At 42.5% G+C, this 18893-nt stretch overlaps 2 protein-coding genes across 5 annotated transcripts in view; both read right to left on the minus strand.

The window, feature by feature from the left end:
* Window positions 1-2501, minus strand: part of LOC124263919 (tRNA dimethylallyltransferase-like) — a 62583-nt gene extending 60082 nt beyond the window's left edge. For all 4 annotated transcript variants that reach the window (XR_006894986.1, XM_046698645.1, XM_046698646.1 and 1 more), the window contains exons 1-2: window positions 2354-2501; window positions 1814-1957 (exon numbers count right to left, since the gene is read on the minus strand). Coding sequence is in view for 3 of the 4 variants with exons in the window: in XM_046698645.1 (XP_046554601.1) it covers window positions 1814-1957; window positions 2354-2482 (273 nt within the window). In the remaining variant the exon portion in view is untranslated. The remainder of the gene's footprint in view (window positions 1-1813; window positions 1958-2353) is intronic.
* Window positions 2502-6480: 3979 nt separating this feature from the next.
* On the minus strand, window positions 6481-9130 carry LOC124263920 (myc protein-like). The gene is made up of 3 exons (XM_046698648.1): window positions 8982-9130; window positions 7811-8315; window positions 6481-7433 (listed from the first exon to the last, which is right to left on the minus strand). The coding sequence occupies exons 1-3, from the start codon at window positions 9051-9053 to the stop codon at window positions 6826-6828; spliced, it is 1185 nt and encodes a 394-aa protein (XP_046554604.1). The 5' UTR covers window positions 9054-9130; the 3' UTR covers window positions 6481-6825.
* Between the last annotated feature and the right edge of the window lie 9763 nt (window positions 9131-18893).

Here is an 18893-nt window from a genome sequence, read left to right on the forward strand (position 1 = left end):
GTGATCAAGGGTTTTGCAGGGTTACATGTAAGTGTTGGGGGGTGTTACAGGCTTACATTGAAGTGATCAAGGGTGTTACAGGCTTACATTGAAGTGATCAAGGGTTTTGCAGGCTTACATGTAAGTGTTGGGGGGTGTTACAGGCTTACATTGAAGTGATCAAGGGTTTTGCAGGCTTACATGTAAGTGTTGGGGGGTGTTACAGGCTTACATTGAAGTGATCAAGGGTTTTGCAGGCTTACATGTAAGTGTTGGGGGGTGTTACAGGCTTACATTGAAGTCATCAAGGGTTTTGCAGGCTTACATGTAAGTGTTGGGGGGTGTTACAGGCTTACATTGAAGTGATCAAGGGTTTTGCAGGGTTACATTGAAGTGATCAAGGGTTTTGCAGGCTTACATGTAAGTGTTGGGGGGTGTTACAGGCTTACATTGAAGTGATCAAGGGTGTTGCAGGCTTACATGTAAGTGTTGGGGGGTGTTACAGGCTTACATTGAAGTGATCAAGGGTTTTGCAGGCTTACATGTGGGGGGTTACAGGCTTACATTGAAGTGATCAAGGGTTTTGCAGGGTTACATGTAAGTGTTGGGGGTTTGCAGGGTTACATGTAAGTTAGGGGTGAAACGGTATACTGTATTTTGCCTTCGGTTCGGTATACCGTAATGCAATCCAAAAATTGGGCATTTTTGGTTTTCGTAGTGTTCTTCTATGTAGTCATAAAATGACAGTTTTGTTCATTCAAAATAACAAAGATTATGGTTATTCTTTTTCCATGCTATTATACAATGGCAAGTTTGGCTCTGGTTGCCATTTTTCTGCATTATGATCATATATCATGTGTCAATATACCAGACCGCCAGATAGTGGCCTTCTTACTGCAAAGGCCTTATCAATTGGGTACAATGAAAGTGTGTCACCTGTGTCAGCGGCATGCAATAATGGTACTGTATGCAATGGGATCCAGAGGTACATGTAAGTGTGGGGCCTGTGTTGCAGCGGTACCAAGTCGAGGTCAGGGACACAGCCGATATGGTCACAGAGGTCTTACAGAGGTAGTAAGTGTGGGGCCTGTGATGCAGAGGTACATGTAAGTGTTGGGGGCATGTGTCACAGAGGTACAAGTAAGTGTCAGGGGCCTGTGTGCAGCGGTACATGTAAGTGTTGGGGGCATGTGTCACAGAGGGTCGGGGCTGTGATGCAGAGGTACAAGTGTGTTGGGGTACATGGTGTCACAGAGGTACATGTAAGTGTCGGGGCAGAGGTACATGTAAGTGTCAGGGGCAGAGGTACATGTAAGTGTTGGGGGCATGTGTCACAGAGGTACATGTAAGTGTCAGGGGCCTGTGTCGTGGCAGAGGTACATGTAAGGTACGTGATGCAGAGGTACGTAAGTGTTGGGGGCCTGTGTCACAGAGGTACATGTCAAGTGTCAGAGGTACATGTGTCGAGGTACATGTCAGGGCCTGTGTGTGTCGCAGAGGTACATGTAAGTGTCAGGGGCATGTGCATGCAGAGGTACATGTAAGTGTCAGGGGCTGTGTCACAGAGGTACATGTAAGTGTCAGGGGCCTGTGTCACAGAGGTACATGTAAGTGTTGGGGGCATGTGTCACAGAGGTACATGTAAGTGTCAGGGGCGTGATGCAGAGGTACATGTAAGTGTCGGGGGCATGTGTCACAGAGGTACATGTAAGTGTCAGGGGCCTGTGTCGCAGAGGTACATGTAAGTGTCAGGGGCCTGTGTCACAGAGGTGCATGTAAGTGTCGTGGGCCGGTGTCGCAGCGGTACATGTAAGTGTTGTTGCATACAGGATACAATAGGAAGAGCTTTGTCTCTGAAGTTGACAACAGTATTTGATGTGTTGGTGAAGGGGTTGACATAGCCGATGAGGTGGTGCCTACACTGGAGTTGTTCAGCTGAAGTCACTTTGTTTGTGATGATGTTTAGACCTTCATATATCTGCAACAAATATGTACTCATTAGAAACAAGTTGTTGGAGTGTCAATACAACTTTCTCAGAAGACTGTTTGACGATATCTGACAAAAATAACACAAATATCCTAGAAACTGTTTTACACTATCGGATCTCGATAGACAAGAACACGTGGTCAGCTATTTATATCACTGGAAATTCCCATTTCGCATACTGACAGTAATGAATGTAGGCACTTGTCAGTAATCAAACTTCGGTCTCAGTCAAACACATGGCAACAATGATGAGTCTGTTACACTAATACCATGACAATTCATATGGTCATAACATTGTTCATTTGTTGACAAAAAGTGAAATTGTTCTTTAAACACGTGGTTGATAATAATGTGATGCACACAACGTCCCGGCACAGTAATTCCAACCTGCATTGAATCAGCACTGATTATTTCTCCATTGAATTTCTGTCCAAGTTCGATTGCAAGCTTCGATTTACCGGTGCCTGTTGCTCCCAAAACCACAACAACCGGTAGTCGGCGCATCGCGGCCATCATCTTTCCATTCAAGGGACATAACTCTATCCACACTATCACTATCACACTATCTTCATACACACAAGAGAGGTTACATTCAGTTGAGCAATACGACCTCACGAAGAGTCACAAGTAGCAACGCCTTTGCTTCGTCTGTTGGAATGACTTGCATTTGTGTCGTATAAGAATGGCGGAGAAAATCATGAAACCTTAGTCACTTTGTTCGAATGTGTTCAGAGCAACTTAACGCAAGAAAAAAACAAGAAACAGGTTTCTGTGACTATTTTAGCGTATATAGTTACATGAATTTGACTCCAACATCTTGAAAACTTTTGATAAAAAATCACGATGAATTAATTAAGAAGAATATTTATGATTCATTACAATTTAGCCTCTCACAAGGACTAAAGCAAGACCAAAACTTAGATCCGAAGTGATACATGTAAATGCGCAGAAAGAAAGGTTGCCTCTGGTTGTGAAATTCACAACTACTTTACGGGATCTGTATATGTATGTCTATCTCGGTTTGACTGCCCTCAACTGACCGGAATGTAGCCAAGCTCTTCTCTATCATTACACATATTACATAATTCAGTTGAAATGTGGTACAATATGTGATCCCAAATAAACTGGAATAAATAAATGTCTGTAAATGCGTGATGGTATTGCTCTAATATGAATTTAATTCTGATCAATAATGGTTAATTTATCACACGAATGTCCACTGACCGAGACGTGTTTTGACTTGGAAAACTGCGCAGTTTCTGAGCAAGGTCACTGTGATCATGCCAACAGACCATGACAGGTCACGTGATCACAGCCTTCCCGCCAGATTCTCTTGGTGAACTTTTACTAGCGAAGAGTCCCTGGACGAAGCACTGTTTATCTCAATTGGTATTTGCATATTGACTGGTGTCAATGTTATGTACTCCGTTGGGCTAGTTGATGAGAGTCAGTGTACCAGCGCGAGGCGCGGAGTGTGCATGCACTGCCTGAAAGTTTGTATCACGATCTACTGGTATACAAAGGTGTTTAAATAGTCGCACCTTACGCAAATGCGGCATATTCTCAACATTGAAATGTGACATCGGTTTACAATTCGTTGAAAAATGTTCTGCGACTTTCGGAGTTAATTTGTGAATGTTATTTGGGATGGAACAGCCCCGTGGTGTAGTGGAAATAGCGTCTGTGCTTGAGATCGATGGTTCGATACCTGCTGCAGTTCATACGAGGTTAAAAAGTGGGACTTGTTGCTACCATGCCTCGAGTCCAGCCTGAAGCGGATACACAAGAAGTTACGTATTGCCGAGGTGACGTTAAATTGTAACTCACTCACTGGTCAGCTAGGAGTATAATACTGTATAGTGTACCTGAGTGTGGTATCCAGGGCAACTGCGGCTGAGTATATGATTGGGTATAACGATAAAACACAACACTGATAGTACGTGCCATGAAATCCAATATAAATACACCACAACTATAAAGCTTGTCATCAGCGAAAAGTGTAAACGCGACAACAGAATAAGTAGAACAAACGCTGGAATTGTTCAAGCAGTAACCTGTTCAAAAAATAACGCGGTCTGGACCTACACTACTCACACTTCGCTAAGGATCACAAAAATTCACAACTTTACTTAAACGTAGATGTAAAATTTGAAATTGTATCCATTTAAAACTGGAAAAATAATCATATGGTAACACCTCTTTAGGCAAGCAGTCCCTTTAATCTAACCTTATGCACCTGATACATGAGTAACCATAAGAATGGTTTTCATGGCACCAATCAACCATTTCGCAAATCATGGAACGAGTCATTGACAAGTACACAACACCTGTCAATAGCAGGTATGGGATCCACAAGATGCAGTGACATACTGAAACCTAGGATACATGTTTACAATAAGCTTAGATGTTTAAACCAAATTTGACCCCACATCATAGTTTTCTGTTGAATCCATGATTTGATCCTTAGCAATGTTTGAATAGTATATGTTGTGTACCCCGATGTTCACGAAGCGGTCTTAGGGGTGAGACTAGATTATATGGCAGCGACCAGATTCGCCACCGTCGTACACACCTTTGTGGAAGATACTCGTGCCAAACCTATCCGGGGTAGAATAGGTCTTCAGCAACCCATACTTGCCACAAAAGGCGACTATGCTTGTCGTAAGAGACGACTAACGGGATCGGGTGGTCAGGCTCGCTGACTTGGTTGACAAATTCCATCGGTTTCCAATTGCGCAGATCGATGCTCATGCTGTTGATCACTGTATTGTCTGGTCCAGACTCGATTATTTACAGATTTACATTTACGCCATATAGCTGGAATATTGCTGAGTGCGGCGTAAACCTAAACTCACTCACTCACTCACACTCGTGCCAAACCACCCTGAAGTGCGGCTGGGCATGGAATCGAATCTGGCCTTGAGCGTTTCAAACCGTTAGGGTTGCACAACGAGAGATAAGCCCAAGAAAGAGTTGATATCCGTGATTCGTTGGTTATGTCAGACCAAAGGATGATGAAGTTGTTAAGACTGAAGTCAACGTCTTATTGTCCTGACGTATCATCTACAAAGATGTCTATATCACGTGACTTTGAGGATACATTGTGTGACGTCTTTAACATTGCGTTAAAAAATAAAATACACTATAAAATCTGGACCCATGTTTTTTAACTGTTTCTTGTACTGTTAAGATGCATTGGGAATGAGAGACTTCAAAGTATGCAAGATTAACTTTACCGTGTGAATACAAATTCACGATAGAAACGCGTGGTTACGTAACGACAACGACGTTGCGTAAAATATAGAGATTGTCCGCTTCGGACGCGTCTTTGTAAGAGACAGTGGTGATCTAGGTATGTAGGGTCACGGGTAAGACAGTGGTCAGGTGAACGTAGTTGATATGCGGCCTTTGCCATGCCAGTGTTTGATGATCTTGTCTGGTAGCCCCAATAATACGACCTCAGAGCGGACCCTTTCAATACCCAGCACCTTGAATTCGTGTTTTCCACCCACCAGTATGCCCCGCGATGTTGCCATGGAAAGCTGCGTGCTGATGTACTGTAGACCGAGTGAGAACAAAAACAACAGTTCGCGTGTCAACGAGTCCCGCCGAATATTGCTCCCCCTCTATTCGTTCTATACTTAGCTACTTCTCTCAGAAATGGGTATACGATGTCAACAAAGGTCATTCTTATCAAACCTCATCAAGGCGATGTAGTTTGCTAGTTTTACAACAGGCACTATACACACGGGGCTGTAATTACACAACGCTAATTCGCATATCAATGCGAACCGGATATACCCTCCCCCATTTCCTTGCGCCCGGGTGAAAGGGCAGTTTCAAGGTAGTTTAATTTCCAAGTTACGCAATTTACTCAACTTTCCTCATGAAAAGCTACTTCGACCCGAGCCAGTTTTACAATAGATCGCCTAACGAGGTTAATTAATCACAGGCCCTACTTATTTCTATACAGCTTGTTGGTCCCTCAAAGCTAGCGTCTGAAAACAACACGATCACTCTTAATGACCAGCATGAAGTGCGAGGCTCCTCTAACACTCAAAACAAAATCTGGAAAGACAAAACACCTACAAGGTCGAGCACAGTAATTTCTTTGTTTCAAATCCACGTATCCTATGATTGAGTTATTGACTTACAAGAGCAGATACTGCAAACACTGCACCACACACACCATTCTAGTACAGTCTGGGTCGGAAACCAATTTCACACGCTATGGTACCTGGCCCAGTCCACTGACAGAACAAACGAGTCAGGCCGCACCTAAACACTTTATCCCCTTTATCAAGAAAGTCACGTGAGCCTGTCTCGTCCAGGTACACCTCAGTAATGGCGTAAAGCTAATCTGACCTAGTTTCTGCCTGTGACCCAACGTGAGTACACATTGCTTTTTTACATCAATGTGAATGGAATGCAAGAGGCGGAAATTTCATTGGCTGGTGGGCGCAATTTCCCGCGTTTTACCCAGACAATGACAAAAGTCAGATTCAACAAGGATCTGTGTTTGGAAAAAAAGATTTTTCATTTTATTTCTTTCAGTGAGTTTTTAAAGATTTTATACAAAACAAAGAATGCATGATACATGAGAAATGCCCTTTCCTCTCCAAGCAAAAGAACACACAATAGCCCGGGACCTTCAGACTGGTATAAAATAAATGCTACTTATAGATACATATGTACAACAGTAAAGCCAACAAATGCAACACTCGTAATAAATTCCATCACATTAGGTTTAACAACCTACAACAACAGCCGCCTGAACACAGCACGCACAATGATCCTGCCCAGGATGTACTCCAACCATGGCAGTATAATGAACCAACAAGTATTTAAGTCCAACAAATTTATTGTCTCAAAGCTGATAACGTCCTTCTCAATTTTTCATGTCTTTCTTTCAACAATGTCACTTCCTTGGAAAGAGATGCCTCTTGTCTCCGTAACTCGTAAATAAAATCTGCAGACTTTTTCAAAATGAGCACTTTGGGGGCTTTCTCTTTTTCTCTTAACTCTGGTACATTGTCTCTTAAAGAGAAGAAGCTGTATTTTAAGTCATTTCTGCGTTTCCGTTCAAGCACATTATGCTGAGTCCTTTTGCCTTCACCACCTTCCTCGGAATCTGAATTGTTTCTACTGCAAGATCTACTACTTGCCTTCAGTTTTTGACACACTTTTTTGAAGTCTGGTTCACTCAATTCACGTTTAATCCGCTTTGGTGCAATGTGTGTTTGACCTGGAGATGATCGAGTCCTTTTGTATGAATGAGGTAAACTGTAGTTATGCACATCCATATCTGGGTAGCCGATCACTACATGCACAGACTTAGATTCACGTTTAGCACTTTCTGTTGTTACTGTTACTGTTTTCACATTTTTTAAGTTGATTGACAGGGGTTGTGGGGAGGGTATCCTGGATTCATGAACATCTTCAGTAGATACAACATCAATCTCTTCCTCTGAAAAACAATACAATACACATTATTAAAATATTGATTCGTCATTGAGTTCTATATACATATATGTTACGCTCAAACATCTTTTCTGGGAATAAAAAAATGTCACGTCAGTTGGGGATTCCTTAGCACTGGAAGGTCAACAAAAAAAGGACAGGAGCTCTACCGATATTCTCTTCCCTTCACGAGTTACTTGCCCTTACACCATGTTGCGCAATGCAATGAAATGTATTTCAAACGAGTTTACAAGCCCTACATAACTAAAGATCGATTAGACACCTGAACCAAACGTATTTACATGTGATTATCTGGTATAATGAAAAATCCCATTTATAATGTGTGTCCCGTCATAAAATATGTGAATTTAGTCAAATACATACCAGAGTCTGAGGGAGTTTCTGTTCCAAGGTTGGTCAGTCGGGTATCGCTGATGGGGTAGGGGAACACTGCCGCAGGATCCACACAGTCAGATGGGGTCTCAGTCTGGCCGTTCTCGTTCTGCCGTGTGTCCGGCCCGGGGGATGGAGATTTCTCAACCTCAAACCCTATCTGGTGACTTCCAGACCACATACAATCCTGAATTAATTTAGAACACAAACTAGACGGTGGTGGCGATTCAGGAAAGGGTAAATTGGGCGGTTTGAGGACTGCCTCATTCTGCAAGAAGTCCGAAATATCGGTCGACTCATAGTCGAGAAGGTCAGAAACTTCGTGTTTTGGTGAACGAGGTGGAGTGGGCAACAGCTCGAATTTCTTCCAAATATCTTCACTTGGCATCAAAGTTGGCGTGTTGAGATTGTAGAAATCAACATCGCCCTCGTTGTCCATGAAGGAGTACATACTGCTCTCGTCCATTTCATCCAGTGAATGTATTTTAGCCATGTCCTAAAAATCCAATTAAAACAATATAATTAATTGCTACTACGATTAATACTGGAAAGAATCACATTATGATAGGCAAAGCCATCTTAGATAATAAAAAGTACATGTTTAAAAATACAGCAACTTGCTGGCATTCAGTCTGGACACGCCTACTTCTACCCTGACATTACACACTGATGAAGCAATATACCATATACACATAATTATGCCATCCCAAAGTGTGACAGTGACCAATTCACAAGGTAGTCACCTAGTATAACGTATAAAATACATTTAGACTCTACATAAGTGTAGAAATACGAAGTTGAACTGGTAGCAGCTGTTCGGTGACGAGTTCAGACATACCGGCATGGCGGCCACGTGAAACCCACGTTGCTCAGCTAGACCTACTACGAGGTCTCGAGCATGAAAACCCCGCGCCCCAAACGAGGAAAAGGCACGGTGAATATTGTAACGTTGTACTTCGTAATACTAAACATTTGACCAGAAGCGAAAGCAAATCTAAAACTATCACATGTCATATCAGTCACGAATTAACTTGACTACAAATTAGGAAATTCTTCACATTCACTCCGGTTACATCACAAAACATTTCGCGGAATATTTCACTACTTCCTCTTAGATCCCCCAACTGTCATTTACAGCACAGCATATACACAAAATACTTACTTTTGTGTTAATACATCTGGGTGTTGACATCATATAGGTATCCAAAATGCGAGGTGCAGCTTTCAACAGCATTTGCTCGCTTGTGTAGTCCAAGGGGCAATGATCTCTCGAGTTGGCGAGCCTTCATAAATGAAAGACGACTTGGAGGATGACGATATTCCTACGCGCTCACCTTTCGTCAAGGTCATTTTTACGCAAATTCTCGTAGTGCAGTAATTTACTGTAATTTTACAGAAAATACTCTTTAACAGCAATAGCAACTAACAGAATGCGGTTGCTATTAGAATAAATTTCTCAACTATAAAATAAATGATAAAACATGGGGACTATTTCCTGGTGAATGAAGAAACAGTAAGTCGGTTTGATGGCGGGAATCTGTGAAGGCGGAGCTTGTTGTGATGATTATTCAGGAGGTAGCCAATCAAAATCAACTTTATGCACTTGCGGGAGTCAATCAAAAGTAACTCCCGACTGTCATTGTCGTAAGTTACTATGGACGCCTGTACCGGACACACCCATATTTCTTGAAGACCTGATAATTTGTCACCGTTGTTGACCCTGTGAAACGAAGAATTTGAATATGGACTTGATAAACTCGATTGTCTGACTGAGGGAATATCAGATTATATCTCATATGAGACAAAAAGAAAGTATTTTATATTTTTCATAAACATTTCTGTAAAAATAAACGTAGTATATTCTGATAACTATCAGCTAGCGCGAAGTTAATGCTATATTCTTATCAGTCAAGACTACACTAACACTGCTGAAGCCTACATTCACTACTGAAACAAGTGTTGAAATAACGTGGCGGTATTTATTTATTTATTTATTTATTTATTTATTTATTTATTTATTTATTTATTTATTTATTTATTTATTTATTTAAGATTTCATTTGATGCACGTGACAAATTTAAGTATGCAATGTCGTGAAGTCGTGTTTGGCACTGAATATAATACTTGCATACATTTGGACACTATTGGGGCAACCTTACACTTGTCTGTGGGGAGTTTTTGTCGTTACTGATTAAAAAATAAAACATTTTATGTTGAACCCAGAAGAAAGTATTATCAAGTTGAATAGTAAATATTTGTAAGATACCATTGAAAAGGGAAAAATACATTGGCCAGTTTCAGTGTGTGCATCCCCCGTTGGTTGATTCAATCCGATTGTGTCCCTATGGTGATTCAACTTCTGTGTGTCCATATGATGATTCAACATGCGTGTCCCTATGGTGATTCAACCTTTGTGTGTCCCTATGATGATTCAACATGTGTGTCCCTATGATGATTCAACATACGTGTCCATATGATGATTCAACATGCGTGTCCATATGATGATTCAACATGCGTGTCCATATGATGATTCAACATGTGTGTCCATATGATGATTCAACATGCGTGTCCATATGATTCAACATGCGTGTCCATATGATGATACAACATGCCTGTCCCTATGATGATTCAACCTCTGTGTGTCCCTATGATGAATTCAACATGCGTGTCCCTATGATGATTCAACCTCTGTGTCCCTATGATGAATTCAACATGCGTGTCCCTATGATGATTCAACCTCTGTGTGTCCCTATGATGAATTCAACATGCGTGTCCCTATGATGATTCAACCTCTGTGTGTCCCTATGATGAATTCAACATGCGTGTCCGATGATTCAACATCTGTGTGTCCCTATGATGATTCAACATGCGTGTCCACATGATGATTCAACCTCTGTGTGTCCCTATGATGATTCAACTTGCGTGGTTAAAGTGATCACTCGTCACGCCGAAGACCCGGGTTCGATTCCGCACATGGGAATTTCTTGTGTCCCTCACCTTTTTATTGCTGGAATATTACTCAAAGCGGCGCTAAACCACACTCACTCACTCTACCTCCACGTGCGTGTGTCAGTTTGTCTCTATCAGCAATGAAGCTGACCTGTAAGCTACCAGGAAGGAGACGGCTGGGGTCATGTTGAGCGTTATTGTGTGAAGCGAAATTGATTATCGGTGAGTATCAGAGCGTATTTCTCAGAACTAACTCTAGCCTTGATATATTTCTCGGAAATAAGTTGTACAACCTGCCCGAGTTGTCTTACTACAGATATCCATCTATAGTGTTATTTCCAAGAATTTACGCATGGACCGTGTGTTTTGCAGGTGACGAACAGTTCATATACAGAACAACTGGGCGACTGTATATAGCAATAAAAGTTTAGTCGACGATACTAATATTTCGCGCAATTTCTCAAAACTACACAGCAATAAAAATTGTTGACGATACAATATTTCTTGTAAGTAAGTGCATGCTAAAGTAATCACCTTCAATTGAAAAAGAATATTTGGTCAGATCAATTTCTCAACTCACTTGGAGTTGGATCTGTGGCCTTGTGGAAACATGGTGTAAGTGCACTTGTAAACTTCACGCTTTGACCACAAGCCACGCCCCCTTCACGCCTCACTGGCGAGGAACTACTTTCGCTGTGTAGGTCAGTTCTCCCGCTCCCACCCGTGTCCCCAGCTCCACGATACAATGGGGGTGTGCCGAGGAGGGATCGGTCCGTTAAGCCCAGCTGATTGAATTACAACACTGAAGACCGACCCACTCACAGTCAGTTACTCCTCTCACACGTTGAGTGTTAGATGTCCCGTTCTGAGATGTGGAGCGACTGTTTTGCCTGTAAGGTGTCAAGTCTTTTGCGTCATATTCCAATTAGTCCCCGAATCACGCCATACTCGTATAAACAATCTCCCCGTTTTCTTTGAAACTTGTCTATGTTGTTAGGGCCGATTATAATGCTTCACAAGAACAAGAATTGCAGTTTAAACTTGATGTTGTGTGATGTTATTTCTCCCTGGGCCGTGCGGTCAGTAGCGTTAACCCGAGGGCGTGCAAGCGGTGTTAATTGTTTGGAGATGGAAAATGTTTTTTAAAAAACTTGTATAGGTAACATTGCATGCACTGACGACACAACGCGGTCGCAGGTGAACACGAGTTACTCGATATATATATGAATTGCAAGTTTTGAAAACACCGTGATTTGGGAGGTCAGACAGCACGTGCTTGACCTGGAAAGTGACTGGCAACAGGTTGTCAGCTGGCCTGTTGACTGTGGGCGACTGTCACCCCCACTTCTCTCGTCAGCTGGTAACGCGTGAAGAGAGCTTCTGTAGTTAAAATCAATTCTAGACCATCACGCCAATAGTAAATCCGTTACTGACTAATTACAAAAGTCGGATTGTATCGGTGTATGTGTGAAAGTCGTGATTGAACAAACTGACCGTCGGAAACTGCCTTTTGTACTATCAAGAGGTTATTGGCACGGGTCACAGCAAATACGGATTAGCGCATTAGATGTGAAACAATTTTATTAAATGTTAATAAGAAGCAGTTTTCTGTATAATAGATCAGATGTGACCTTCACTCACTTTGTGTACTACATATTCATTGGATCCTAAACAACAATGTGTGCCACGTCGTGAGTTGGCTTAGTGTTATTTCCGAATAATCATGGATATTCGGATTAGAATTGATCCTCGGCCACCTACAAGTCACGCGTGAAGATCCGGGTTAGAATTGGTCTTCTGCATGCAACCTGCTCGCCCCGCGTGAAGATCCGGGTTATAATCGGTCCTTATAGAAACCTGCTCGTCCCTCGTGAAGTTCCGGGTTAGAATCGGTCCTTATAGAAACCTGCTCGTCCCGCGTGAAGATCGGGTTAGAATCGGTCCTTATAGAAACCTGCTCGTCCCGTGTGAAGTTACGGGTTAGAATCGGTCCTTATAGAAACCTGCTCGTCCCGCCTGAAGATCCGGGTTAGAACCGGTCCTTATAGAAACTTGCTCGTGAAGATCCGGGTTAGAATCGGTCCTTGCTCGTCCCGCGTGAAGATCCGGGTTAGAATCGGTCCTTGCTCGTCCCGTGTGAAGTTCCGGGTTAGAACCGGTCCTTATAGAAACTTGCTCGTCCCGCCTGAAGATCCGGGTTAGAATCGGCCCTTATAGAAACTTGCTTGTCCTTCTTGAACATTCAGATAAGAAATTGGTCTTTAGCAACAACCTGACCCCGTGAAGATCCGGGTTTTCGTGAGAGGTGACGGGATCTTGTGGTCAGATTCCCCGACTGGATGCATGTCGCCATATCCAAATATTGTGAAGATCGATGCTTATGATGCCATTGGATGGTTGTCTGGTCCAGTATCGATGACTAACATGTATGTAACGGGAATATTGTTAAACAATAACCAAACCCCAACTCCCCTGATGCCACATCTTCACACAGAATATATCCAATAACATTTAGGAATAGCTCAAATTTACACACAATGAATTCCGCTAAACTCCCTCAGTAGACGGATGAGTGTGACGATGTAAGTGTTTGCTGTTCTGCTGTCCTCACAACGGCGACTACTATTTTTTGTAAGTCTAAATACATCTTCCAAGGTGAGATAGTTAGAAAGTCGTATTTTTATACAGTCAGTCCATCGCGACCAGGCACTGATCACCGCGGAGCATCAGACACAATGTAGCGACGTTTTCACATTGTTACACACCAAGAATGTGGACTATAAATATAGGTCAGTGATGTAAGATACGATATAGTTATTGTGGCTACAGCATGACATACGAGAGGAAAGGGAATATTGTGGCCACACACAAACCGTAACATTTCCAGGTTTGGTTGGTTGTTTAACGCCGCACTCAGCAATATTCCAGCTTTTTGGCGGCATTTCCAGGCCATTTATAGAAGCACAGGGAACGTTCTGTGGGCCTATATTCTCCCTGACCAGTTATCACAAGGTTCTAATGATCGTCGTTAGTACATTTGCTTGTTTATGCAATTCATGACTTCAGTGCTTGTGTTGTAACAATCTATACAAGAGCGGCACAATGTCAAAATGTTATCAAACTATGACACTTTCGATTGTGAATTAATTTGAAATATTCGTTGAACACCGTTTGGAACTTAAACTTGTCACCACAATTTAGCCTGAGTATTTTGCCTTCTGCCACATGGACACGGAGTCAGTGATGTACCAACATCTTGTTGAACAGATAACCCTGTTGTGAATGGATATAGATCTATTTGCGTTTTATTCAGTAAATTATTCTAATACACAAACCCTTCGTGTAATATTGCAATCGTTGTGATAGGCGAACCAACGCGGGTAAATCATATACATTGCAGGTTGATCATTTTGCGCAAGCTGGTCCAATATGAATTGTATACCTGCCCACGAATTTCATAACACGTGTCGAAAGGAGCGAGATGCACGTGCAGGGGTCATAATTCACGTGCATCACGGAGACGCGTCTCTCACAGTGTTCTCGCAGCAGCGCATGCAGGTCTTCAGGTTCTTTCAAAAAGGTTATCAAAACAAATATGTCTACAACAATGGACACTGGTACATTGAATGTCGGCAATGATTTGGAAAAAGGGTAAAGAACTCGGTTCCTGATGTCTCATCAGTTAGTTACAGGTATACAATGCTGTACAGTGTCTACAGGTATACAGAGAAGTACAGTGTCTACAGGTATACAATGCTGTACAGTGTCTACAGGTATACAATGCTGTACAGTGTCTTCAGATATACAGCGATGTACAGTGTCTACAGAGCTGTACAGTGTCTACAGGTATACTGCGCTGTGCACTGTCTACAGGTATACAGAGCTGTACAGTGTCTACAGATATACTGCACTGTACATTATCTACCGGTATACAGCACTGTACAGTGTCTACAGGTATACAGCACTGTACAGTGTCTACAGGTATACTGCGCTGTACAGTGTCTACAGGTATACTGCACTGTACATTATCTACCGGTATACAGCACTGTACAGTGTCTACAGGTATACAACACTGTACAATGTCTGCAGGTATACAGAGCTGTACCGTGTCTACAGGTATACTGCGCTGTACAGTGTCTACAGGTATACAGAGCTGTACAGTGTCTACAGGTATACAGCGCTGTACAGTGTCTGCAGGTATACACAGCTGTACAGTGTCTACAGGTATACAGAGCTGTACAGTGTCTACGGGTGTACTGCGCTGTACATTATCTTCAGGTATACATCACTGTACAGTGTCTACAAGTATACTGCACTGTACATTATCTACAGGTATACAGCACTGTACAGTGTCTACAGATATACAGCGCTGTACAGTGTCTACAGGTATACAGAGCTGTACAGTGTATAGAGGTATACAGCGCTGTACAGTGTCTACAGATATACAGCGCTCAACAGTGTCTACAGGTATACTGCACTGTACATTATCTACAGGTATACAGCACTGTACAGTGTCTACTGGTATACTGCGCTGTGCAGTGTCTACAGGTATACAGAGCTGTACAGTGTCTACAAGTATACTGCGCTGTACAGTGTCTACAGCGCTGTACAGTGTCTACAGGTTTACAATGCTGTACAGTGTCTACAGGTATACTGCGCTGTACAGTGTCTACAGGTATACTGCGCTGTACATTATCTACTGGTATACATCACTCTACAGGTATACAGCACTGTACAGTGTCCAGAGATATACAGTGCTGTACAGTGTCTACACGTATACAACACTGTACAGTGTCTACAGATATACAGAGCTGTACATTACCTACAGGTATACAGCACTGTACAGTGTCTACAGGTATACAACACTGTACAGTGTCTACAGGTATACAGAGCTGTACAGTGTCTACAGGTATATAGAGCTGTACAGTGTCTACAGGTATACAGCGCTGTACAGTGTCTACACGTATATAGAGATGTACAGTGTCTACAGGTATACAGCGCTGTACAATGTCTACAAGTATATAGAGATGTACAGTGTCTACAGGTATATAGAGCTGTACAGTGTCTACAGGTATACAGCGCTGTACAGTGTCTACAAGTATATAGAGATGTACAGTGTCTACAAGTATACAGCGCTGTACAATGTCTACAGGTATACAGGGCTGTACAGTGTTTCTTCATTACTTTAAATGGCTGTAAAATCAATATTTGTGTGGCTTGTTTTAGTTAAGCTGTGGACATTGCAGGACTTCCGAAGGGGACTCATGACCAGACCCTGATGTATGTATGGTCAGAATGACCTTTTAACCCATTTTGGACGTTTTAAAGATATACAGCGGCAAGTAAACAAGCTTTAAGGAGCAGCACTGATCTTGTCAGCATAACAACTCGGCGCTAAAGAAGGTTAACATCCAAGCAAATCTATATAGAGCTTTCAGGTTGAGACGAATGCCATTAAATGTATATAAGGAGACCCCGAATAATAGTCTCTGTCGGGATTAGTTTTTGAAATTTTAAAGGAGTTATCTCTCCCTGGAAGGACCGCACGCGAACAGCACGCGAATAAAAGAAGTAGACTGTGCAACGCAACATTAAACCCGAAACACTTCTCGAACAATGGTAGTTGTGTGGGGGTATTTGAAAGTCCCCGACAGGTGGGATGGGGGAACATTCTTTCAGATCCCTCACAAAGCGCAGCGTCTTCGTCGTCTTCACCTACATAATGCCACGCCCACTTGGGTGAAAGCGTGTCGCGAGCTCGACCCTGTACGAAAGCGCGTGCTAGGTAAAAAGATATATGTCACATAGGTAATTTTACTACAGGTGTTTGCTGTGTGTGATGGGTGGCGATGATAATAGACAGGCGAAAGGTCGAGTATTGCTTGTTATTATACACACTTGACTAGTTGCGAGACGCGTGGCAATCCCAACACCACTGTATGGTGTACAGCACCTGTCTGGCCGCATCACTGCTGTGTCACGTCAGCCAGCATCACACAACCTGGAGATGTACACAAATATTACCAATAACAAATATACAAATATTACCTGTCTTCAGGTGAACAGTGTGAAACACTGTATACACTATGGCAGTTGACATTTAGACCATGTTTACAAAGTTCTGGCTCATCTTTGTGGTGATGTCAATGTGAAAGACCCGCCATGGGAGGGAGAATACATCATTTATTACAAATAAACAATATATGACCCGTTTTCCTAGATTTTAGAAAAATAGTTCCAAGTAGGTGATCCAATATGAAGAATTGTCTGTGTTTTACTGTTACTCGATCCACACAGGTGTTGGTTGGTGTGAGTCCTGTGATGTTTACATCACGGACCTGTGGAATGTTCATATAAAGGTTTAAAACAATGGAAATATTTCAAAATCGTTCCTGAAGGAGCCGCAAATCCGAGCGTTAGTGTATTACCTGATTACCTGTAACAAAAATAACGCGACAGCTCACAACTCGGTCACGTACAACTGTTGCAATATGCGCGTACCTAGTCTAGTCTCACATTAGATTCAACCTTAAATTGTTTTCAAGCCCAGTTACATTACATTAGTCTCACCCGTCGTGCTCATATCTCCTCATTCATGCTGTACGGATATATCACCTATACACAGTCTATATTAACAAGATCTGGTATACACGGGGGGTTCCCAGAGGTCGACCCTCCGAACAGCGACCGAACAACAATAGAAAACATTACAAAATACATGAGTCGTATCTGGTTGCGGGAATTAATTTGGACGAATACCAGAACTGTTTGGTTATGTTTGTTTTGCAAAGCAGAGGTAACGATTTATAGCCGACGCTTCCAGATGTGACGCGTTGTCTGTGACGTCACACGACGAAAAAAACGTTGTAATTTGAATAGACGTCTTGAAATCTGCGTCAGACCCCACAATGCTAGAGGGCATCGAGCCGTGACTAGGGGCGGGACCTATACCACCGGCAAGCTTTAGAGCCATAATTGCCTAAACATATTTACAATGTTTAACTGCTTTACAGATGTGAAAAAATATTTTAAAAATAATAATTAGTCTTGACATGAATTAAAGCTGCAGATAGCGCATTGATCAGCTGAGTAGCAAGGACGCCATCTGGCCCGCAGACAACTTGTACGTTCTAAATCTGTAGCAGGGTACAGTAATGGATGAACTCTCTAATCCACATTAAACGGCACGTCTGTGTTGCCGGTACAGGAATGTACGATTATTGTAAGCCCGACTTGCAACGCGAGGAATACCACCCGGCCTCCGCACCAAAGTGTACTGTGCATGGCATTGTTGCTCGAGTCTGGCACCAGCCCAAACAAGGTTAGCAAGCCTGGAATCTCCCTGCACGTGACTTGGAGTGAGATGTCAAGACCTTATGTCAGACTACAGAACAACGTCTCGGCATGTGTTACATCGCTTCAGCTTATACACTGACAAATATGTCGGCCAACGTGAGTTGCACGTACCCCACAGCATATGCACTAAAACTTTGCATTGCTAATTTCTATATATATACTCCCAGTACAACCTAAATGAATTCAGATACAAGTTATGGGTATGGTGAATTACTTGACCTCGTCCCGAGAGAGTAGGTCACGGTATTGAGGTAAGACGTTCCCTTCAAGTCACACGGTCGCTGCCAAATCTAGCCTACAACGCAAGAACGTATACAGCCGTTCTATATACCTAATTACCTTCACTGAACCAAGGCAGGGTGTCTGTATACTATCACTACATAAGATATGAACCACCATTCCGTTAAACATAGTCACATAGTAAAACATTTGTATCGCCATTCAGTGAATGAACTGGTGTGTCACGTGATCAATCCACGGCCGACACAATGTGATCCCAGCTGTGGGGCGGAAGCGACAATGTTGTCAACTGCGTGGGTTATGAATGGTGTAATGTCAGCTGTACTGCACTGATGCATCACTGCTTCTCGGTTGTAAATATAAATACCGGGTTGTAAGGGTAGTGAATTATTCCAGAGCAGGGTCCGTGCAGACATATAGATTGAGCATCCCGGAAAGATACACATCCTACATAATATGAAACATGAATGGGTACAGGTCCAGTTCGCTTCCCGATATTGGGATAAGAAAACCTCCCAGCTGCTGCCTG

Source organism: Haliotis rubra, unplaced genomic scaffold (genome assembly GCF_003918875.1).
Source record: "Haliotis rubra isolate DU_JTF1 unplaced genomic scaffold, ASM391887v1 Scf90, whole genome shotgun sequence".
Lineage (NCBI taxonomy): Eukaryota > Metazoa > Mollusca > Gastropoda > Lepetellida > Haliotidae > Haliotis > Haliotis rubra.